We start from the raw sequence: 25,396 nt of genomic DNA, 5'->3' as shown, positions 1-25,396 counted from the left end.
AGGACTTTGATGCTGGGAGGGATTGGGGGCAGGAGGAGAAGGGGACGACAGAGGATGAGGTGGCTGGATGGTATCACTGACTCAATGGATGTGAGTCTGGGTGAACTTTGGGAGTTGATGATCTACAGGGAGGCCTGGCATGCTGCGATTCATGGGGTCACAGAGTCGGACACGACTGAGCGACTGAACTGAACTGAACTGATTATCTATTTTAAATAACCTGTTCTACAGTTAACGTTACAAAATTAAGACATGTTTCTGTTTCTTTTATCAGGATAAACATAAACTATATTTGAAGAAAATGTTTTAGACCAAACATGATAGCCAAAATGCATATTTGGAAAAAAAACAATTATACTAGTTTATTTGTTTTCTTTATCGAAAATATATTCCTTTTCAAAAACTTTTTCTTACATAGGTATGTGTACATATATGTTTATATATATAAATAAAATTCCATCTAGTCAAAGCCATGGTTTTCCCAGTAGTCAGTATGGATGTGAGAGCTGGACCGTAAGGAAACTGAGCACTGAGGAATTGATGCTTTTGAACTGCAGTGTTGGAGAAGACTCTTGAGAGTCCCCTGGACTGCAAGGAGATCAAACCAGTCAATACTAAAGGAAATCAGCCCTGAATATTCATTGAAAGGACTAATACTGAACCTGAAGCTCCAATACTTTGGCCAAATGATACAAAGAATTGACTCATTGCAAAAGAACCTAGTGCTGGGAAAGATTGATGGCAGGAGGAGAAGGAGAAGGCAGAGGATGAGATGGTTGGATGGCATCACCGACTCTATGGACATGAGTTTGAGCAAACTCCAGGAGATGGTGCAGGACATGGGAACCTACTGTGCTGCAGTCCGTGGGGTCTCAAACAGTTGTATATGACCGAGTGACTGAAGTTAATTGAAGGTAGGTATGATATATGTTATGTATATAACATAATGATTATATGATTATTATACAGAAGTCACATTGACACATATGCTATTTTAATTTCAGGTATCATTATACATAGATAATATTGACTTATAATGTTATTTTGTTTCAGGTGTACAACATAATTATTTGACATATATTGCAAAATGATCACCACAATAAGTCTGGTGAACATCCCTCATTAGAAATAGTTACAATTTTCTCCTTGTGATGAAAACTTTTATGATCTCTTGCTGCTGCTGCTGCTGCTGCTGCTCAGTCGTGTCCAACTCTGTGCGACCCCATAGATGGCAGCCCACCAGGCTCCCCCGTCCCTTGGATTCTCCAGGCAAGAACACTGGAGTGGGTTGTCATTTCCTTCTCCAATGCATGAAAGTGAAAACTGAAAGTGAAGTTGCTCAGTGTTCAAATAGGCAATAAGTATATTCCCTTTTTGACTTGGTGCAGTTAAATGAGACAAGTGGCTCTGAGTTTTAGAATCAAAGAATCATGTTGAAACAGTTGAGTTGAATCAAACTTCTCAGTGCCAACTCAGAGAGAGCTTTCTTGAAAAATCCATCCCTCATTAGGCCCACCTGGCTCCCATCACACACGGTATGGTGTGCAGGCATAGATCGGTGTTTAAGGCTTATGTTATCTTTTCCACGTGTCCATGCATGTCTTTCTCAACATCATTCAGTGCTTCATCCATCTCCTGTCTTCACTATCCAAAGAGGTTATAATTACAGCAGAAGACGTCTAAGTAGCTAGACTCACAATTGCTGCCCACTGGGCACTTTGGAAAGAACCTGGTAAGGAATCCTTCCAGTATTAGCGTTTTACATTCAGTTTGAAGAGTCAATCAACAAGCTTCAGTTTGAAGCTTTCCAGTTTGAAGAGTCAATCAACACAAATATGTATCAGGAGTGAACATTGTTTGATTATTTATTTGATTAGTGATTAGATGACCGTAAGGCAAGAGAGTAAGGCAATGAAACGTTAGTAAACAAGGGAGATTTCAGGAAAAAGGATGAGAACCTCTTGGAGAAAGTGGACACATGATTAAGGAGACCATGACCCCTATTTGGTTTAGGTTTTAGGTTTTGTCTAGGCTGGCTCTGTAAAGGAATGGGTTGTTTCCATTTGATTTCCGTTCATCCTCTATGCTTTACAATGTATGTCTTATTTAAGTGTTGAGAGTGACTAGTGACTTACTGCTTGGTATCACTGGGTAGTTCTGCTTTGGTTCTGGTATTCCATAGGGTCTAGCAGAGGCATCTTAGAGTACTTATTTCTATCATTTGTTGCAGAAGCTTAACATTTTTTGGTGATTTCTGGTACTAAGTTGATGAAATACAGGAAAATAGAACTCAGGTGCTTTTGGATAAAACTTTAATTTATTTCCTCCCTTCTCTCTGACTTTTCAGTCATTTATTGACTTAACTAGTCCCATATTGCTGGATGCCTTTTATGGCTCTTATATCTGCCTCATTCCTTGCATGTAGTCAAGGTCTATTTCATTTCCTGTATCTCTTGCATGCTTTGTGTCTTTTAATTTGGCAGAGCCCTCTTTGATTTTTAGTGTCATAATCCCAGCTCTTTCTCATCTCTTTCTTTTTCTCTACCAGCCACAACTCCTCAATCCACATTAAAGTTTCTGTTTTCTAATTCTGGACATACTACTCTCTTGGACTAAATGTTCTTGGTTTCCTGTTGCATTGTAGAATAAAGATAAACTCTCCATTTTGCAATGTATGATTCTCCTTAATGCATAAAAATCCATACAAGTATTTCTCCATTCTAAGACTACAATAATGTATACAGTATATCATGGAAGCATAATCATGAGAGATACAACATGAATGGTAAAAAATGAAAATTTCTCGTGTTTTTGTCAGACTTGATTATTCAATGATACCTCATAATGCTATAAGTATTTTATATCTCAGTTGCCTTGATCTAGGATGTTGGAGATCCTTACTTCATAAGATGATCCTAAATTAATTGACAGATATACTGTTTTCCCATTTTTGCCCATCAATATCCCATCAACTTTTCAAAACTCCATCACAAAGCCATCCCATCAGTGTCACTCCTATTGCACACTCACATGGCTCCTAGCTTTACTTCAATATACTGTAGTACCGTGTTGACATCACATCTTATTCTTCTTCAATCTTTCTTGTAATATAGCAAATTGTGTGTTTATATCACCCTCTCCTCTTCCACAACTTGCGGGCCTGCTTCTGGAAAACAGAGATTTTTAAACCTCAGTTTAAGTCCTCATTGTATCCATGACATGTGATTTACTAATCTATAAGGTCGGTGAACTTTGAAGGTTTTTCATTCGTTGGTTTCCGTTCGGTAACCACTGATGCTATTCTTGATATAGCAGGGCCATTTCTTCAAATGTAGTCTTACTTGGAAATCTGTAAAAGAGGGGAACATCGATGCTTTCTGGATGGCAAGGGAATGATTCTTAAATCCTGTCCAAATATCCCTGCTCTAGCTATTCCTGACTGACTCTATAATGTGTCTGTGGCTCTGTTCAATATTGTCTGAAATCTACAGTATTCACTTTATATGTCACAGTAAAGCAAGGAGAGCTCTCAATGTCACCACCTCTGTTCTTGATGTAAAGTCCTAAATTGATGCTTGGAATAAATTTTATAAGAGACAAATACATGAAGATGTGTGTAGTCTATTGGTGTGTGTATATTTCCTCCAATTACATTGTCCCCCTTATTGCCAAATTTTCCCTCTAATTAATACCATTTTCTCTGCTGGAAATATCTAGACATTGAAGGAAAGAAAGTTAAGCAAGTAACAAACAGAATTAGATGTTTTTGGCAGTAAATGACTTACAAAGTGCTTACAGGGTGTTTTATGGTCTTTTACCTTTTGAAAGAAGAAAGTGAAAATACAAAAAAGCTGACACTTTACATGCATGAAGACACCAAAGGAGGAATTGATAGATTGCTTTGGGAGAGAGTATTTTGTCATGTTCTGAAAAGTTTGGGTCATCCCAGGTAGAGGCAGGGGCAGGACTCAGGCAAGAATAACCCTGCCTATGAGGGAAGAGGTTGGTTTTGCTGGACAGTGTTCCTGTATGTGGGTGAAAGGTGTCTTTGCCTAAAAGAAGATGATTTGGCTAGATTGTGCCCTGAGGAGTTGCCAAGCTTTGTTCATCTCTATAACTATGGCCTTTAGTAACAACAAAAGAAAACTCCTAATACAAAGGACAATTTCAGAAAAAAGAGGAGAGAAGAGAAAATGGAAATAAAATGGAATAAGAGATATATGCTGTTGGGATATTAAAAAAAGCATATATATTTGGGTCCTTAAAAATAAAGTGTTCAACAGCATTTCATCCTTCACTACCCAAGTCCTAGACTCACTTTCCCTTTGCTGCCTTTCCTTCCTTCCATCTTTCTCTTCCTTTACTTTTTTTCATCCCCCTTTCCCTTCTACCTTTTGATTTCCCATTTTCTTTACCAGGAATTACTGCTAAAGCCCGAAAGATGCTGCAACACCAGCCCAGCAACACCATCGGCTTCCTAGGAGAGCCAGTCAAGAGATTGGCACGCATTCCAGGTTGTTTGGAGGCTGTTGAACAAGCTGGGCATCCCTAATCGAGTCACATTGCTCCAGTCTCAGTAGAGACTCAGTCTATTTGGAGAATTTTATAATTTTATAGTTTAGTGACCTATTAGGGCATGTTTATAAGGCCAAATAATTAATGACAAGGATAGTACTCTAAAAGGAAGAGAGAATGGTATCTCACTTCTCAGATAAATGTGTTTTTAAATCCAGCTTTCTGATCTACTCAGTGTCTATGTGACCAGTTTGGTCAATTGTCCAGAATCCACAGTGATGGACAGATGCATACCATTATTTCTGCCATTCAGTTGTTCAGAGTGTTTATGATACATGGGTTTCCTATGGGCTGCTTAATTTTCTCCAGATGGTGCTTCCAGAGTGAGGGAAACAGAGAGGCTCTGGTGACTACCTCAGGTGGGGAGCTGTGGGCTCCAGAACATTTCCCCTGATGAAAAAGGAAACTATGAATTTGGGGATCCCCAACTTGTGAAAGTCCTGGAAAAGCAAAAGGATACCCCACAAGGGAAACACTTGTCAGTCAGGGGGAATTTCAGATCAGTCCATCTGGACCAAGAGAAGGCTACAACAGCACCATGCAAGTCAGTGATGTCAGAAGTTTCCCATCTCGTTACCATCTACCTTGTTCCAACATGGCCCAACGAATGAGGATCCAGAGAGGGAGAGAGAAGGAACCTTGCAGAAATGGACACATCTGCATTTCCTGGTCAGTCCCCTGGGCCTCAGCAGGGGAGAAGGAAACACTGAATAGGCTGAATATGAGATGGAGCTGACACTTGACTGACCTGGACTTGTGAAACCCAGAGTGATGGAATGTGTGGAATGGCTGCAAGGTGATGCAGGAGACGAGGAGGCAGTGGAGTGTGGGTGACGACAGCCCCTGGAGGAGGATGAGCCAGTTGAATAAGATAAGTGCTTTTATATATAAGAGACACAGAGCTCCCGAGCCCTCCTCCGTGTGACAATACAGTAAGAAGTGTGTGACCAGAAAGGACCCTGCATGACCACACTGTGGAAATCCATTTCCATTGTTTTTAAGCCTGTGATATTTTGTTATAGCAACCCAGAAGGGCTAAGACAGCATCCTAACAATCTTTAGACACTTCAGTAAACCTCATGCTATTTATACAAAGTTCGAAGTATTTATATTTTCTCATGTAACACTATGATAGTTGACTGACAGTTCATGGCTGGCTTTCATAAGAATCCTGAAAATTCAGTCTTTTTGGTAGCATGACCAGAACCACGAACAACTGTCTAATTTGTTGCTTCTAATAACGTGGCCCAGAATAACTGGCTGTGGTTCTTAAGTAATCTCTTAATGATCTTCTTTGTAATGCCAGCTTCTGTTATTTGTGACTATTTTTTTTTGTGGTTTATTTATTTATTTTTACTTTACAATATTGTATTGGTTTTGCCATACATCAACATTAATCTGCCACAGGTATACATGTGTTCCCCATCCTGAACCCCCCTCCCTCCTCCCTCTCCGTACCATCTCTGGGTCGTCTCAGTGCACCAGCCCCAAGCATTCAGTATCATGCATCAAACCTGGACTGGTGATTCATTTCTAATTTTATTTTTTATTTTTTTTAATATTTGAAATAAGGTTTTATTTTTTATTTTTTTTCATATTTTATTTATTATTATTATTATTATTATTATTATTACTTTACAATATTGTATTGGTTTTGCCATACATCAACATAAATCTGCCATGGGTGTACATGTGTTCCCAATCCTGAACCCCCTTCCCTCCTCCCTCCCCATACCGTCTCTCTGGGTCATCCCAGTGCACCAGCCCTAAGCATCCTGTATCCTGCATCGAACCTAGACTGGCGATTCATTTCTTATATGATATTATACATGTTTCAATGCCATTCTCCCAAATCATCCCACCCTCTTCCTCTCCCACAGAGTCCAAAAGACTGTTCTATACATCTGTGTCTCTTTTGCTGTCTTACATACAGGGTTATCATTACCATCTTTCTAAATTCCATATATATGCGTTAATAGGAGCTTCATTCTCTCAATTGCAGGGGTAAATTTTCTTTTAATTTTGTATTAAATGAAAATAAGAAATGTTGACAAATTGCCCTTTTAGAGTTTGACATCTATACAGAGTCTGTGTTTATTTTTTTAAGAGGAGATCCATTTCACAGAATGCATTAAAAAGCTGCAAATTTCAAATAAGCTTGCTATGGAATAGATCATTATGACCATCTCAGACCTGGATGGCATGGATGTGGATTTAGCACGTGATGCCGATCTGTCGGCATGCCATGAGCTTGGTGTAAATGTCAATTTCAAGTGAATCCCTGTTCAGGCAGTAGAACAGGTTATAAAATTCAGAATGACGCACATCTTCATCGCTGGACATCAGGGATGGGAGTCCTGACCAGTAAACACGAGCCTCCAACATCGTCCACATTGCTGGAATAATCATCTGAATACCCAAAAGATAAGACTTATGTGTTTTATTAGGATTTGCTTATCTTTGTTCCTTCTAATTATCAAATTAAGATTTGGGGAAGATATATGAATGTAAAACTATCTAGATATGGATTTTGGACCAGCCTATGAGAAAACTATTAGTAATCTAAAAAGTAGAAACATAACTCAAGTTTAGTTTTAACTTTCTCTTTTCTTCCTTCCCACTCTCATCCTTTGATTTGATGAGAACAGAGAAAGAAGACAAGTTGAATTTGAATAGCAGATGTCCTGGGTTACCTTGATGAAAATGCTGATCTTGGAAATTCTGTTCTCTAGCTCTCTTACTCTTGAAAATATTTCAACCACCTGTGCCCAGGAAGAGGCAAGCTTTTGGTGGAACTGTGTGCAATGCAGGGAAGGCTGCACATGTCAAAAATTACAGTGAAATTCTGATTCCTTTACAGTAGAGTCTATCACTATGAATGCCTAGGCTCCTGCTTTATGTAGTATCAATCTAGTATATAGAAGTCATGAATCTTTTTCTTACAAAATGAGATATTTCCAAACTCCTTACGCATTACAGAGGTCACCTCTTCCATTCATGAACAAAGCAAGAAAGCCCTCTGCAGGATGCTTACCTGGCAGAATTGCCTCTCCATGAATGCTTGAAGTGCTTCTACTTTTTTCACATACTCTCTGACACTTGATAGGATAGTATCTGAGACTTCTTTCATACTTTGCAGGTCTGTGACTAGATGATTCAGAGGACTATGCCAGGAGTACAGTAACATGAGTGTCCACTTACTAAGGTCTTCATTCTAAGCAACCCAAAGAAACGGTCTCATTAAAATAATCATAATTCAGTGGTTTTGTAACATGTGATCTTTGCTCAGAGCAGCTGACCTAAAAAGCTTTAGGTTATTCCTATGTGTATGCAGAGATTTTAGAGGGTAGTGAAAGTTGGAAAAGTATAAAATGTAAGCTATTAGTTCACACTTTGCTGAATTATTAAAAATCTAGTTTATTTTAGGAAGTAATTATTCTGATGCATTCTAACTTATAACATGAAAAATTTTCTTTTTTCCCCTGAAATTCTACCACCACTCAGTGAGTTCTTTTATGTTGTGTACTTTTGTGAAGAAATCTAAGTATTTACTGCAAGTCAGTATGTGCTGGCAGTGTCTGACCCAAGAAAGAGGGATTCCACGTGTGCCCACATCATTGTCACCCAAATGAGTCCTTTGTATTGATTTTTGATCATAATTATTTTATGATATTACAACAAAGAGACAAGGAAGAAAACTTGACATTCCTAAACAGGCTTCTCTCCTCAGCTGATCCCAACACCAGCCCCCTGCTGATATCAGAAAAGTCTGTTTTGTTGACATTTCTCCTGGCAGAAAATGGCACAGAGTTGTCTTTAGTAACAGCATCAGTGGGATTCATAATGGAGGGTTTTCCCATCTAGTTCACTACTACTAGCAGAATTCAGCGTGAAAATCCCAGGGACTGAAGATCTCTAGTTAGTATGCTTGATTTCTTTACAGCCATGAACTGTTTTACTGGTAAAAACAGAGAACTGAATAGATTTAATACAGTAATGCACATAAAGTGCTCAGTAAAATGTATGGCCATGTAGTAACTCTCAATAAACTTTAAATTTAAGCTTATTGAACAATCTCTCCTCTTTTTTTTCTCTTTGACTTTTTCCTTTACTTGATCATCCTCTTTATTAATGAGCTTAACAGAGGAAAAGAATGCTGGTATCATTAAGCAAGTTGTAGAGAGAGAAGATAGTATATTATGGGGGGATGCATGTGAAAATATTTTAAATAATGTTAGGATGAAGGATAATACAGGGAATCAGAAAGAAGAGATCATAACGGTGAAAATTTGAAGCTTCCATAAATGATTGAGGCTTGATATGTAAACTTTGTTGTCCACAGAACAGAGGCAATTGTTGAGCCCATGTGAATCAAGGCAATGTTTTATAAGCCATTGTGTGAGAGACTTACAAATTAAGAATAATAGGTGACAGAGGAGTCATTGAGAATGACGAATGAAGGAGGTGTCAGAGAAGTAGAAGCAGAATCAGGAGAGCCTTGAAAGGCAGATGCGGGGGCTCGGGTGGTGCAGTATAGGACTCCCACGTAGAACTCACTAGTAACAGGGAGTACACAAAACGGGTTTTTTTCTTATATATTTATGAATTTTCAATCTTATATTTTACGCATGGAAGTTCCTATTCATTTCCTGTTTTCATACAGTATAATAACTTCAATCCTGTGTCTAATGCATTGGTTGAACTAAAGTTGTCTTCATGGACAATTTATAGATCTGTTATTTATCTTGCTACTACAGATCTTTAGTCATCCCTTGATTTTGCTCATGCTTCATCAACTGCATAATATAATTTCTCTTCAACTGCTTACAGGCCTCCAACTTTTTCTGCATGTACATTTACCATTACCTCTAATAATCTGAAGCCTGGTAACCCACACACTGTCTCATTTGATCTCGTGAAAACCCAGATGAAAGACTCACATTCATCTTTTGAGCTTCTTTTATTTCTTCAGGAGTTTTGAGGACATTGGTATGGCAGCTATTGGTGGCACTCAAATAGTACAGTTTGCCCTGGGCATATTTTTGTTCCTGAAAGTGATTAGGCAATTAGTTAAGGTTTTTGAGTATTAAATAGATGAACCCATTACCATAACATTAACATATTTGACAGTCGTGTAATATTTTTAACGGGAGGCATCACAAAATTTGAAAGTCATTCTTTTCCTACTTTTTCCATACATTGTCTCTGTAAAAATGATTTTACATCTAACTTTTCTAAGTTCAACCTTTTCCTTTCTCTGTTTTATTATTATTATTATTATTTTATTTTTTAGTATTTGACTCGAATATAGTCCTTTTGTACCAATACTTGGTGCTTCCCAGGTGACAGTAGTGGTAAAGAATATTCCTGCCAATGCAGGAGATATAAGGACTCAGGTTTGACCCTAGGTGAGGAGCATCCCTTGCAAGAAGTACAGCAGCATACCCCAGTATTCTTGCCTGGCCAATCCTATGGACAGATGAGTCTGTTGGGCTACAGTCAATAGGATTGTAAAGAGTTGGACACAACTGAAGTGACTTAGAATGTATGCATGCACCTATATTTAACCATTTAGTCTCTTGTTTACTGTGGGTTAGAGCCAATATATTCCCTTATAAGGTGTTATACAGTTATAACTCTGACTTATCTCTGAATCTGCACACCAAAAAGCTTAGTGTTCATCCCAGGTGCAGAATACAATGTTGTCTATGGTGACAAAATGGTACGGCAGAAATACATGGTATAAAGTTACACGAAATACTAAGCAATGGACTGAGAATAATAAGAGTAGAAAAATCTAGCTAACACATTGATAGAGAAAACCTAATCTTTAGCGAAGGTTATGAACATTTCAAGAGATTACTTGGAAGATTTGGGGAAAAAAATGGGTAGTCAAAATGGAGGATGAAACAAAAACCAGTGAGTAAAAAGAACTATGTGAATTTAATAGAAACCTTTAGCACTGCTTTTTTAGCTGTCTGCTCTACTGTGTGCTCCTTGATTGACCTAAAAGAATGAACATACAACTTTCAAATACCTTCCTCAAAGCGACTAACTGTTTCGAATTGTAAACTCCCCTTCCACCGTAGTTCTAAAGCTATTCACTGCAAATCTTAAAAGAATAATTTTAGCATTAAAAAAACTACCAGTATTCGTTTTTGTGACCGGCATTCAGCTTTGTTTAACACGTTCCATCCATCAAGTTCACTGCAGAGCGGTTCTCATTTATTAGCTATTTACTCTGAGCCTGGAGAAGAAAGTCCAGAGAGACACTGAAGGGCCAGAAAATCAACATGCTTCCTTTTCCCCAGTCCCACCTAAAAGTGCTTTGTGTCAGGTAGTATTGTGGACTGAATGTGTGTTCTTCAAATTCGTGTGTTCTTCAAATTCATGTTTTTGAGCCTTCACTACCAAAGTACTGTGTTTTGAAAAGGGTTCTGACTTTTTGGGATCCCATGGACTGTGGCCCACCAGACTCCTCTGTCCATAGGAGTTCTCAGGCAAGAATACTGGAGTGGCCTGCCGTTCCCTTCTCCAGGGAATCTTCCAGATCCAGGGATAAAATGCAGGTCTCTCTCTCACATTGAGGGCAGATTCCTTACCATCTGAGCCACCGGTGAAGCCCATTAAGGTTAAATGAGCTATTGGATGGAACACTGATCCAATAGGTTTAGTGTCTTCATGAAGCGAAACACCAGAATGTTCTCTTTGTGTCTCTGTGTCTTTTCCTCTATCTCTCTTCCCCACCCACCACCCTGTGTGAGGACACACAGAGAAGCCAGCATGGGAAGAAAGAGTTCTTACCAGAACCTCACCTTGCTGGCACCCTGATCTGGGACTTCTAGCCCCCAGAACTGTCAGGAAATAAATTTCTGTTGTTTATTCCACTGAGTCTATTGTATTCTTTTAGGGCATTCTTGGCTGACAAATACAAAATAATTTATTTTGGAAATTTGCAAAAGAAAATGAATGAAAGGAAATTGAAAATGTTATTGCACTTCTTAGGAATCTTTGAGATTTCACAAAACAGATCCTTTATTCATAATCCACATCTTATGAGCTGATGGCTTCTTTGACCTAGAGACTGTGTTATTTGAAGTTTGGCAGATGCAGCCTTCTTGTTGAAAGGACAGTATAGCCCAGTCACTTACGCCAGGTTCCATCTGGGAGCATGGTGGGCTACAGTCCATGGGGTCACAAGAGTCAGACACGACTTAGCAACTAAATCACCACCACCACAGTACTTACAAACTCATAGAACATTATTCTGGAATGCCTATACATCCTGTGGGACAGCATGGTGGCATTGACAAACAAATCTGGAAGGGATTCTGAGGTGATGTTAATCACGTCAGGACAGCAGGATGGGCATGGGTTGCCTTGGCACAGCAGCAGATTTGACATGGCCAGCAGCATCAGCAGGCAGGACCCTGTTTAAATAAAAATATGAGCCATTCTGAGATGATCTAGTCACCTGAGGTTATCAAATCCATCCTGTGGAGGGAAGCCTTTTCTTTCCCTGTTGCTCTGAGCAGGAGTTGGTGCATAGTACCTGGGGTGGGGAAGGAGTGCCTTCTGTGCAAATTTAGATGGATTATGATATTTGCACAGATAGATGGCGAAGTAGGTTCAGTTCAGTTCAGTTCAGTTCAGTCGCTCAGTCGTGTCTGACTCCTTTTGACCACATGAATTGCAGCATGCCAGGCCTCCCTGTCCATCACCATCTCCCGGAGTCCATCGAGTCTGTGATGCCATCCAGCCATCTCATCCTCAGTTTTCCTCTTCTCCTCCTGCCCCCAATCCCTCCCAGCATCAGAGTCTTTTCCAATGACTCAACTATTGCTCTCAGAAGGACTTCTGTGCTCTGCAAACATTTGGAACTTAATTCTGAGCCAGAGTGTTTAAGCCATTCTTTTAAGACAGTTTAGTGTTGGGACTCTGCAGACTCTGGCAGGGAGGCCCTCTAGGAGTTTGTAATTTTTTCACTCTACATTGACTAATGTTTGAATTTTAGACATTGAAATAACAAGAAAAGTCCAGTTGATCTGTGTGGTTTACCATCATGCTGGGGTAAGAGTAAACACATGACTGACTGATCGCTACTATTGACTAAAAAGCGAATACTAAGAGAAAAAGAATACTGTACTTGGATCTGCTCACTCACCTTAGTAACCACATGCATGTTCTTGATACTTTACCAAAAGCTTTAGAACATCTTAAAATCTGTGTTTCATAGTAGCCTTGTGAGATAGTCTTAATCTCACTGTGATCATCAAGTTATGTTAATGAAGATGTGATGACTTGAATAGGGCAAGTAATTTTTCCCAGGTCCCATTATTAGCAGATGCAGATGACTGGGCATCAGTACAGTCATCTGTTCACTTCCTGATGTCACATCACACATGCCTGTGGGCTCTCAGTCTGCATGTGTGTAACCAGGACCACAGCAGGAGCTGTGATGACTGTGATTAAAGAGAAAAATATTTTGTCTTTGACTGCGAAACAGCAGTGACCCTAGAGCATTGGTTTTATCCACTTGTTCTGCTCTGTCTATAAAACACTCACTGTTACAGTCTTTGACAATTATCAGTGTGGGGGCCTGGTTCTGCTGGCTAGCCTTTCTTCTAGGCATCTTAGCAGCTCTTTTACTTTTATTCATCTTTAATCTTCGCATTACATTTGTTTCTTCATGAAAATAGCAAACAAATCTCCAAATGGTAATACAAGAATATTACTTGGTCAGCACCCAAGACAATGTCATTGGCTCTCAAACAAGGCATGCCCTTTCCTGACTCTGACTTTTTAGGGACAAAATTTACCTGTCTGGTCGGGAGTACATCCTGACAACCCATGGGGCTTAGTTTCTGAAACATTTCCAAACATCTCCTCTTTGACAGCAGAACTAGACCTTCCTGCTTCCGTGATGTATTGTAATATTTCAGAAATTATTCCTGGCCCTACCTTTGGCCAAAAGAAGCATAAAATCATAGACTCTTGCAATTGTGATTTTAATATTCCTTTTCCTGTTCATCCATCAGGGTAAACAGAATTAATGACTGAAGTGAGCAAGAATTAAGTTTGGACAAGAGAACTCATAAATAGGGATTTTTGTCATCCTGAATGAGATCTGAACATGATTCTTTTTCTAATTTATCAGAAAAATGGTGATATAATTAACGATAAGATATCAGCATTTACTAGGTTTTCTCTGCTCTTAGTTAGTTTAAAGGGGCATGGTATCTAAGAATAAAATGGTTATTTAAAATTAAGTCATAAAAATAAAAGAAGTGGTTCTTTTATTTTAGGAAGACATATAAAAGAAGACATATAAGTTGGAGAAAATTGGAACTATATTTTTCATCAACTAAAGAGCTTATTGTGACAGGCAAGGAGAATAATAGCTTGTATAACATAGATGTATTTGTGTGCATATATTTCTGTGCATTTATACATGACCAACCTAGACAGCATATTCAAAAGCAGAGATATTACTTTGCCCACTAAGGTCCGTCCAGTCAAGGCTATGGTTTTTCCAGTAGTCATGTATGGATGTCAGAGTTGGACTGTGAAGAAGGCTGAGCGCCGAAGAACTGATGCTTTTGAACTGTGGTGTTCGAGAAGACTCTTGAGAGTCCCTTGGACTGCAAGGAGATGCAACCAGTCCATTCTGAAGATCAGCCCTGGGATTTCTTTGGAAGGAATGATGTTAAAGCTGAAACTCTAGTACTTTGGCAAACTCATGCGAAGAGTTGACCCATTAGAAAAGACTCTGATGCTGGGAGGGATTGAGGGCAGGAGGAGAAGGGGACGACAGAGGATGAGATGGCTGGATGGCATCACTGACTCAATGAACGTGAGTCTGAGTGAACTCCACGAGTTGGTGATGGACAGGGAGGCCTGGCATGCTGCGATTCATGGGGTCACAAAGAGTCGGACACAACTGAGTGACTGAACTGAACTGATACATATATTATGCCTAAGTATATGCTTAATTCCTTCATGGAACTTTGGACCTTATAAAATTTTATTTTATAAGAGGCGGTAAATATAGCAGAATACCCTAATTCCTAATGTAATTGATTATCTATTTGTAGGTGACTGTGATTTTTTTTCTGTTAAATTGTTATTCGTGTGTTTGCTTTGGTAGTACATATATTAATAAATTGGAGATTAGCATGGCCCCTGCCCAAGGATGATGCACACATTTGTGAAGCCTTCCATATTTTTCTGTAACAGCTTCGAGGAGTGGGACGGGAAGGAAGGTGGGAAGGAGGTTCAAGAGCAGGGGACATAGGTTTACCTATGGCTGATTCATGCTGGTGTTTGGCTGAAAGCAGTACAGTATTGTAAAGCAAGTCCCCTTCAATTAAACATCAATAAATTCAATTATTAAAACTGTTATTTGGGATCATATAACAGGTTCAGATATCCATTGTACGACTAAACAGGATCTGACTAGAAACTGATGGTGTCAATTATCATTGGTTAGTGATTCATTAACGTTACAGTTGTATGAGAAAAGTAAACTAACAAACACTATGGTCTTGATTCCATGTCATAGCAAGCTATAATCCTTGTCTGTGTTCGCTTTTAGGTGGTGTAGTGCCCAAACGTTGAAACTGACCTGTTCTCAGAAGCACAGTCGTGAGTCCTGGCCAGGGGTTTTGTTCCTGATGCTGGAGGCTTCTGTTCGCTAGTCACAAACGCCGAAATTTTCTCTGCTGACCATTCTCTGGGTCTATCACATGCATAAGTCTTTATATTTTGGATTTCTAATTTGATTCTCTTATTCTTTTGATCAGACTTCAAGTCCCTTTACGATTTATTTTTCATACCCTTTTGTGCTTTGATTTTTCTGACACTCATTAGTGTATTTGCTTCCAGGTCTACTTCTCTTGAGTATTTTCAGCATCTACATAAACCCTACGCTATTCTCTTACTGTCTGGATTTGGGCATTTAGCAAGAGCATATTTTTATGAACTTCATTTTCTTATTGGTGCAGTTTCTGATACACAGTTTAAGCTGGTTGGCTCACATCTGGCTTGTTCATGTTGTCTCCAAAAAATTAGAGAACTCTACTTTCTTTCTAGGCAGTACTTCCCCTTGCTTTGATACCATTGCTAATTTTCTGTGATTTCACTTCCTACCTCATAAGCTTTGTCTTTCTCAATCTACTGTAACGTGAGTACTATGTGCCTCTATATTGGTATTACTATTTAAAATAAATATCCACTAGTATAGGAGAGAATTAAAGGGAGTAAAATTGCAATAGTATTAGTAATAAAACATTCCCCCCAAATATAATCCAGTAATGCTCCCAGTTTTAACTGACTTTCTATCCATGTATTATTGAGGTCCCCTACTCATTTTTCCATACCAGGTGTTTCAATTTTGAAATAGAAGATAGAAAACAATGGAGTGGAAAATTCTGAAAATCACCTTGGATTTTAGATGCCTCAAGATTAAGTATGTAATTATTAGTTTGATATAGTTAATAAGGCTATTCTGAGCACATATAGCTCAGTGTAGGGTGATAGCTATTGAATGAAGGATGTATACTGTGAACTGCAATCACCAAACAGGTGATTGGAGATAAAGAATGCAATGCCAGGAAGACACAGGCTTCTGTTCTGGAAGGAAAAACTTACAGTGTCTGTCATCTACAGTCTACTCTTCAGATTTTTTCAAAACACTTGCTCTTTCTCTGCTCATTTAATAATTTGGGTTGTTTGATTTCTTTCAATTAGGAGTTGCATGAGTCTCTTATATATACTTGGATATGAAGCCCTTACCAAACATGTGATTTGCAAATATATATTTTTTTCATTCCATAGGTTGTCATTTCATTTTATGGATGGCTTCTTTTACTATGCAGAAGGTTTTGAGTTTGATGTGGTCTCACTAGTTTATTTTTGCAGTTCTTGCCTTTGCTTTTGATGACTGAGTTGTTTGAGATGCTTGCATTTTGGAAAGCAATCCTTTATCAGTTGTTTTATTTGCTATTACCTTCTTCAATTCTTACCAAAAGACACAGACTGGCTGAATGGATACAAAAACAAGACACATATATATATGCTATCTACAAGAGATCCACTTCAGTCCTAGAGACACATACAGACTGAAAGTGAGAGGATGGAAAAAGATATTCCATGCAAATAGAAATCACAAGATTGCCAGATTGGCAAGTCTATCAGAAAAAATAGACCTTAAAATCAAAATTATTATAAGAGATTAAGAAGGACACTGCCAAATGATCACAGGATCAGTCCAAGAAAAAGACATAACAATGTTAAATATTTATGTACCCTACATAAGAGCACCTCAATACATAATGTAAACACTAACTGACAAAAAAGGAGAAATTGACAGTAACACAGTAATAGTAGGGCATGATCACTCATCTAGAGCCAGACATCTTGAAATGTGAAGTCAAGTGGGCCTTAGAAAGCATCACTACAAACAAAGCTAGTGGAGGTGAGGGAATTCCAGTTGAGCTATTTCAAATCCTGAAAGATGATGCTGTGAAAGTGCTGCACTCAATATGCCAGCAAATTTGGAAAACTCAGCAGTGGCCACAGGACTGGGAAAGGTCAGTTTTCATTCCAATTCCAAAGAAAGGCAATGCAAAAGAATGCTCAAATTACCACACGTTGCACTCATCTCACATGCTAGCAAAGTAATGCTCAAAATTTTCCAAGCCAGGCTTCAGCAATACGTGAACCATGAACTCCCTGATGTTCCAGCTGGTTTTATAAAATGAAGAGGACCAGAGATCCAATTGCCAACATCTGCTGGATCATGGAAAAAGCAAGAGAGTTCCAGAAAAACATCTATTTCTGCTTTATTGACTATGCCAAAGCCTTTGACTGTGTGGGTCACAATAAACTGTGGAAAATTCTGAGAGATGGGAATACCAGACCACCTAACCTTCCTCTTGAGAAATCTGTAGGCAGGTCAGGAAGCAACAGTTAGAACTGGACATGGAACAACAGACTGGTTCCAAATAGGAAAAGGAGGACGTCAAGGCTGTATATTGTCACCCTGCTTATTTAACTTATATGCAGAGTACATCATGAGAAATGCTAGACTAGAAGAAACACAAGCTGGAATCAAGATTGCCGGGAGAAATATCAATAACCTCAGATATGCAGATGACACCACCCTTAAGGCAGAAAGTGAAGAGGAGCTAAAAAGCCTCTTGATGAAAGTGAAAGAGGAGAGCGAAAAAGTTGGCTTAAAGCTCAACATTCAGAAAACGAAGATCATGGCATACAGTCGCATCACATCATGGGAAATAGATGGGGAAATAGTGGAAACAGTGTCAGACTTTATTTTGGGGGTCTCGAAAATCACTGCAGATGGTGACTGCAGCCATGAAATTAAAAGACGCTTACTCCTTGGAAGAAAAGTTATGACCAACCTAGACAGTATATTCAAAAGCAGAGACATTACTTTGCCGACTAAGGTCCGTCTAGTCAAGGCTATGGTTTTTCCTGTGGTCATGTATGGATGTGTGAGTTGGGCTGTGAAGAAGGCTGAGCGCTGAAGAATTGATGCTTTTGAACTGTGGTGTTCGAGAAGATTCTTGAGAGTCCCTTGGACTGCAAGGAGATCCAACCAGTCCATTCTGAAGGAGATCAACCCTGGGATTTCTTTGGAAGGAATGATGCTAAAGCTGAAGCTCCAGTACTTTGGTCACCTCATGAGAAGAGTTGACTCATTGGAAAAGACTCTGATGCTGGGAGGGATTGAGGGCAGGAGGAGAAGGGGACGACAGAAGATGAGATGGCTGGATGGCATCACTGACTCGATGGACGTGAGTCTGAGAAAACTCTGGGAGTTGGTGATGGACAGGGAGGCCTGGCAAGCTGCGATTTTTGGGGTCGCAAAGAGTCAGACACGACTGAGTGACTGAACTGTACTGAACTGATGTTAACACTGCACTTATACCAATGGACAGATCAACAAAATAGAAAATTAATAAAGAAACATAAGTCCCAAAGAAAATATTAGAGCAAACAGACCTAATTGATATCTTCAGCACATTCCATCCAAATGCAGAAGAATACACTCTTTTCTCAAGTGCACACGGAACATTCTCCTCATCTTGGGTCACAAATCAAACCTCAGTAAATTTAAGTAAATTGAAATTATATCAAGAATTTTCTCTGACCACAACACTATGATACTGCTACTGCTACTGCTGCTAAGTTTCTTCAGTCGTGTCCGACTCTCTGCGGCCCCATAGCCGGCAGCCCACCAGGCTCCTCTGTCCCTGGGATTCTCCAGGCAAGAACACTGGAGTGGGTTGCCATTTCCTTCTCCAATGCATGAAAGTGGAAAGTGAAAATTGAAAGTGAAGTCATTCAGTCGTGTCTGACTCTTGGCAACCCCATGGACTGCAGCCTACCAGGCTCCTCCATCCAAGGGATTTTCCAGGCAAGAGTACTATCATACTAGATATCAATTATAGGGGGGAAAAAACCTATAAAGAATTCAAACACATGTTAATTAAAAAACACATTTCTAAATAATGAACAGATTATTATAGAAATAAGGGAAATCAAAACATTCCTAGAAACAAAGAACAATGAAAACATGATGATCTAAAACCTAGAGGATGCAACAAAAGCAGTTCTAAGAGGGAAGTTTATAGAAATACAAATCCTACCTCAAGAAACACATTGAATAGGCAACCTAACTTTACATATCTTTAACTCTTTTTAAACTTCTCTTATCAATGTCTTGAAGGTTTTGCATAAAATCTTTCAACACCTTCCTAAGTTTATTTCTAAGTCTTTTATCTTTTTGTGATGCAATAGTAAATGGAATTGTTTTCTTTATTCCACTTTCTGATAGTTTGTTGTTGATATATAGCTAGGCAACTGAGTTTCATGTATTGGAATATAGTAAACATAATGTATGCTACATCTTTAAAGAATAGACATTTTCCCACAAATAAGATATATAGACGATCAAAAGTTATACGACAAGATGCTCAGCATCAATAATAATCAAAGGACATGCACATCAAAAGCACAAGAAATATCACCTCTTACCTGTTTGAAAGTCTAGTACCAGAAATGGAAGAAATGACAAATGTTATTGAGGATGAGGAGAAAAAGGAGTGCTTATGCACTGTTGATAGGTATGTATACCGGTGCAACACCCATGGAAACATACTGTGGAGGTTATTCAAGAAATTTAGAAGAGAACGTTTGTGTGATGCATTATCCCACTTCTGGACATGTAGTCGAAGGAATTGAAGTCATTGTCTCAAAGAGAGATCTGTATTCCTATGTTCATTGCAGCATTATTCACAGTAGCCTTGGTATAGGCACAACCTGAGTATCTTTCAACAGGTGAATGGATTAAAACAATGTGATGTGACATATATAGGTAAATATTATTTAGCCATTATAATTAGAAAGAAATCCTTCCATTTGTGGCAACATGAATGAAACTGGAGGACATTAGGCTAAGTAAACTAAGTCAGAGAAAGAAAAATGCCATATGATCTCACTATATGGAGTTTCAAAAAAAAAGAAATCAGAGTAGAAAAATGATTGTCAAAGACTGGAGGGTAGGACAAATGGAGAGAGATTTTTAAAGGTTACATATTTTCATGTATAAAAAATTAATAAGGTGAGGATCTAAGTTTGAGCTTCATGATGTAATCATGAGATTGAAAGCTTTGGGAGTCAGGGATGTACAGGGATGTACAGTCCCTGGGGTCACAAAGAGTGGAACACAACTGAATGACTGACTGAACTGAAGAATGTGGTATTTGCCTGTGTTCTTCTCAAAAAGCAAAAGTTAAATATGTGTGGTGATGGCAGTGTTACTTAATAGAAAGGGAAACTCGTTTCTAATGTGTGCACAAATGCGGATGGGCAAGATGACGGAGGGGTGGGTGGAAGTGGGGTTCACCTCTCTCCACGGTGCATCAAGAACATCTAGAGACGCAGCGGTTCTCACAGAAGACCAGGTGAGCACTGGAGGGACGCCCTGAGTACTGAGAAGGAATATCCGGATCCGTACAGATCTTGGTAGGACAAAGGAAAGAAGGGACAAGGAGGAAGTGGAAAGAAGGAGGAGAGCAAGGGGACCAGCCTGCACCTGGAGGAGAAGGAGCTGAAGCTCCGGGGAGAGATCCCTGCATCCATGGCTGTCCACTGGGACGGGGAGGCATTTGAAGCAGTTGGGGAGTGAACTCACTAATCTGTGACAGTCTGAATGGAGTGAGAACCACATAGGCAAGCCACGCTGCAGCCTTTCATACCTTTGACAGAGTTGTAAATCCACTGGTGTCCACGGAAGCTGGGAGCTGGAGCCATGGGGATTGCAGAATGATCCCAGGGTGAGGACTCCTGTGATCGTGGGGAGTCAGCCTGATGGGATGGGGTGGAGGAAATCTGCTGCATGGGATGCTTCTTAAGGAAAGCCAGGAGGCCATAAAAGTAGGGCTCTACTGCCTGAGGAGTAGTGCTCTTTTTCCATGCTGGTACCTGCAGGTTGAGCAATAGAGAAAGTCTTCAGTGAGGGTGGTCCTTGAGTGCCTGATGCACTAAGAAATGGAGAATTTTGAATGTCTATATACCCGACCCTACCCTATTCTGTCTGCATTTTTGGTTTTAGCATCGTAATGTTTTTATGAACTTAAATTTCTTCTGGTAGAGGTTCTGGTTTACAAATTAAGCTAATTCCTCACATCTGGCTCGATCTTTGTGTTTCAAGAAACTTTGAGAACCTTCCTCTTCTCAAGGCAATACTGCCCTTTACTTTACTACCAATGCTGACTTCCCATACTTTCACTTCTTGCCTAATATATTCTATGTATTTCTCTATTCATATAACTTTACTAGACAATGGCAACCCTCTCTTGCCTGGAAAATCCCATGGGTGGAGAAGCTTGGTAGGCTGCAGTCCATGAGGTCCCTGAGGGTCAGACACAACTGAGCAACTTCACTTTAACTTTCATGCATTGGAGAAGGAAATGGTAACCCACTCCAGTGTTCTTGCCTGGAGAATCCCATGGACTGGGGAGCCTGGTGGGCTGCCATCTATGCAGTCGCACAGAGTCGAACAGGACTGAATTGAGTTAGCAGCAGCAGCAGCAGCAGCAGCAGCAGCAGTCCCTGTGTTGATATTAATATTTAAAATAAATTATTAATGGATGCAGTAGAGAACCAAAAGGACTACAGTTACAATAGTAGTAATAAATTACTTCCAAATTATAATCCATTAATTCTCCCATTTAAAATGATTTTCTATCTATATATTATTGAGGTCCCTTAACTCATTTTCCTTACTAGGTAGCTCAATTTTGAAATGAAATATACAAAACAATGGTGTGGTAAACTCTGGAAATTACCTTCCTTTGGATATGCAAATATGCAAATATTAGGATTTTTCTTCCCCAGTGGGGCTGTTCTTAGTACATATTATAGCTCACTCTGGGGTGATTGCTATTGACTGAAGAACATACACATTGAACTGTAATTGTCAAACAAGTGAGTGGAGATGAAGAAAGTAATGCCAGGAAGGCACAGGCTTTTATTGTTCTAGAAGGAAAACCTTGCTGTGTCTCTCATCTACAGTCTAATATTCAGATTTATTGAGACTCTTACTTTTCTTACACTCCATTAAAAATTTGAATTATTTGGGGGTTTTTGCCCTTGAGTTGTATGTCTCATGTATTTTTGGATATTAAGCCCTTATCAAATTTATGGTTTGGAAATGTCTTCTGTCAATCTGTAAATTGCCATTTGATTTTCTTGATGTTCCTTTCTTTGGAGTTTGATTGGATTTCACTTGTTTGTTTTGGCAGTTGTTGCCTTTGCTTTTGGTGTGAAACCCAAAACCTCATTGCAAAGACTGATGGCAAGATTACCTCAATGTCTTCTTCTAGGGGTTTAATCTCTTAAAGTCTTATGTTCAACTTTTTAATCCCTTTTTAGTTGATTTTAGTTGATGGTAAAAGACAGGGGTACAGTTTCATTTTTTCATAGGACTCTCCAGTTTTCCCAGGGCCATTTTGAAAAGTTTGTCCTTTCCCCACTGGATATTCTTGGCTCCTTTTTCATAAGCTAACCCACAATATATGGGTGTGCATTTCTTTCTGGCTTTGTTGTTGTACTCTATTGATCTATGTGTCTGTTTTTCAGCCAGAAGCAAATCATTCTGTTTTGATTACTATAGCTTTCTAATATATTTGAAATCAGCAACCATGGACTCAGACTTTGTTCTTCTTTCTCAAGATCACTTTGACTCTTTGGTATTTTGAGATTTAATAAAGCAGCATAGACCAAGAAGAGACGGGAAAAGTATACAGAAGAACCATACAAAAAAATGTCTTAATGACTCAGATAATCACAATGGTGTAGTTTCTCACTCTGAGGCAGACATCTAGAATGTGAAGTCAAGTGGATTTTAAGAAGCACTGCTGCCCATAAAGCTAGTGGAGGTGATAGAATTCCAGCAAAGCTATTTAAAATCCTCATAGATGATGCTATTAAAGTGCTCCACTCAATGTGTCAGAAAATTTGGAAAAGCCAGCAGTGGCCAGAGGACAGGAAGAGGTTAATCCTCATCCCAATTCCCAAGAAGGGCAGTACTAAAGAATGTTCAAGCCACTGAACAGGTGTAGTCATCTCCAGTGCTAGTAAGGTTATGCTCAAAATCCTCCAGGCTAGGCTTCAGCATCATGTAAACCTAGAACTTCCAGATGTTCAACCTGGGTTTAGAAAAAGCAGATGAACCAGATATCAAATTGGCAACATTTGTTGGAACACAGAGAAAGCAAGGCAGTTCCAGAAAAACATCTGCTTCATTGACCTCACCAGACTGTGTGGATCACAACAAAGTGGAAAATTCTTAAGGAGAGGGGCATACCAGACCAACCTTACCCATCTTATGAGAAACCTGTATGCAGTTCAAAAAGCAGCAGTTAGAAGCAGAGAAGGAACAATACACTGTTTCAAAATTAGTGAAGGAGTCCTTCAAGGCTAAATATGGTCACCCTGCTGATTTAACATATATGCAGAGCATGTCATGTGATTTGCTGGACTGGATGAGTCCTAAAAGCAGAAATCAAGATTGCTGGGAGAAATATCAACAACCTCAGATATGTGAGTGATACAACTCTAATGTCAGAAAGCGAAGAGGAACTAAAGAGCCTCCGATGAGAGTGAAAAAGCAGAATGGAATAGTCGGCTTAAAACTGAATATCAAAAAAAGCTAAAATCATGTCATCTGGTCTCATCAGTTCAGTTCAGTTCAGTGGCTCAGTCGCGTCTGACTCTTTGCGACCCCATGAATTGCCACACGCCAGGCCTAGCTGTCCATCACCAACTCCCAGAGTTCACTCAAACTAACATCCATCAAGTCGGTGATGCCATCCAGCCATCTCATCCTCTGTTATCCCCTTCTCCTCCTGACCCCGATCCCTCCCAGCATCAGAGTCTTTTCCAATGAGTCAACTCTTCTCATGAGGTGACCAAAGTACTGGAGCTTCAGCTTTAGCATCATTCCTTCCAAAGAAATCCCAGGGTTGATCTCCTTCAGAATGGACAGGTTGGATCTCCTTGCAGTCCAAGGGACTCTCAAGAGTCTTCTCCAACACCACAGTTCAAAGGCATCAATTCTTCAGTGCTCAGCTTTCCTTATAGTCCAACTCTCACATCCACACATGACTACTGAAAAAACCTTAGCCTTGGCTAGACACACCTTCGTTGACAAAGTAATGTCTTTGCTATTTAATATGCTGTCCATGTTGGTCATAACTTTCCTTCCAAGGAGTAAGCCTCTTTTAATTTCATGGCTGCAATCACCAACTGCAGTGATTTTGGAGCCCAAAAACATAAACTCTGACACTGTTTCCAGTTTCCCTATCTGCCATGAAGTGATGGGACTGGATGCCATGATCTTAGTTTTCTGAATGTTGAGATTTAAGCCAACTTTTTCACTCTCCTCTTTCACTTTCATCAAGAGGCTCTTAGTTCTTCTTCACTTTCTGCCATAAGGGTGGTGTCATCTGCATATATGTGGTTATCGATATTTCTCCTGGCAATCTTGATTCCAGCTTGTGCTTCATCCAGCCCAGCATTTCTCATGATGTACTCTGCATATAAGTTAAATAAGCAGGGTGACAATATACAACCATGATGTACTCCTTTTCCTATTTGGAACCCTTCTGTGCTCCATGAAAAAGAATCTAAATAAGAATGTTTATACGTATATATACCTTATTCAATTTGCAACAAAAACTGACACTTATAGCACTGCAAATCAGTTACACTGTACTAAAAATAAAAAATGAATTAAAATAAATCAAATATCTGGAATAAACCATATCCACATGTATAACAGCTTTCAGTGAACTCTTGGAGTCCTAGCTGATATGGAACCCCAAAATGGTCTTGGGAGATCCCAAAACTTGTAATTGCTCTGAAGTGAGTAAACTCTTGAGGACTTTACACTGAAATCTGTATCTGTCAAAAGCCCTTCTCTTCAGATGCATAGTCGTGATGTTTCCATGTTGGTCAACAGGTACTTTGTCTAAGAACTCAGTAATTAACTCATGTTTCAAATAGGAACATGTATAAGAGGGGTGGGGGGATTGCTCAATGACTGATAACCAAGGAAGACCCTGGAAACACCCTTATATTGTTGTGAAATCCATCCAGGAGTTTGCCATCTCAGACCCTCCACCTGGGACGGCTGGTCGTGATTCAGCTTCCTTAGTCCTTGGCTTCCTATCAGCACCACAGAGCATTCAGTATGGATGAGGCATTCGGTTACCTTAGATAAGTCAGTCTT

At 39.4% G+C, this 25,396-nt stretch overlaps 1 protein-coding gene and 1 pseudogene across 1 annotated transcript; one reads left to right on the top strand and one right to left on the bottom strand.

Annotated features, from left to right (window-relative positions):
* Positions 1 to 6,720: 6,720 nt before the first annotated feature.
* Positions 6,721 to 20,913, bottom strand: LOC120870302 (placental prolactin-related protein 3-like). The gene is made up of 5 exons (XM_040249916.1): positions 20,859 to 20,913; positions 11,824 to 12,005; positions 9,516 to 9,623; positions 7,610 to 7,789; positions 6,721 to 6,984 (listed from the first exon to the last, which is right to left on the bottom strand). Exons 1-5 carry the CDS (start codon positions 20,911 to 20,913, stop codon positions 6,790 to 6,792), a joined length of 720 nt encoding a protein of 239 aa, XP_040105850.1. The 3' UTR covers positions 6,721 to 6,789.
* On the top strand, positions 14,707 to 14,802 carry LOC120870624 (annotated as a pseudogene).
* Positions 20,914 to 25,396: the final 4,483 nt, after the last annotated feature.

Source organism: Oryx dammah, unplaced genomic scaffold (genome assembly GCF_014754425.2).
Source record: "Oryx dammah isolate SB20612 unplaced genomic scaffold, SCBI_Odam_1.1 HiC_scaffold_11, whole genome shotgun sequence".
In the NCBI taxonomy this organism is placed as follows: Eukaryota; Metazoa; Chordata; class Mammalia; order Artiodactyla; family Bovidae; genus Oryx; species Oryx dammah.
The sequence above is the reverse complement of the archived record's forward strand: the minus strand, read 5'-3'. Positions and strand labels throughout refer to the sequence as shown.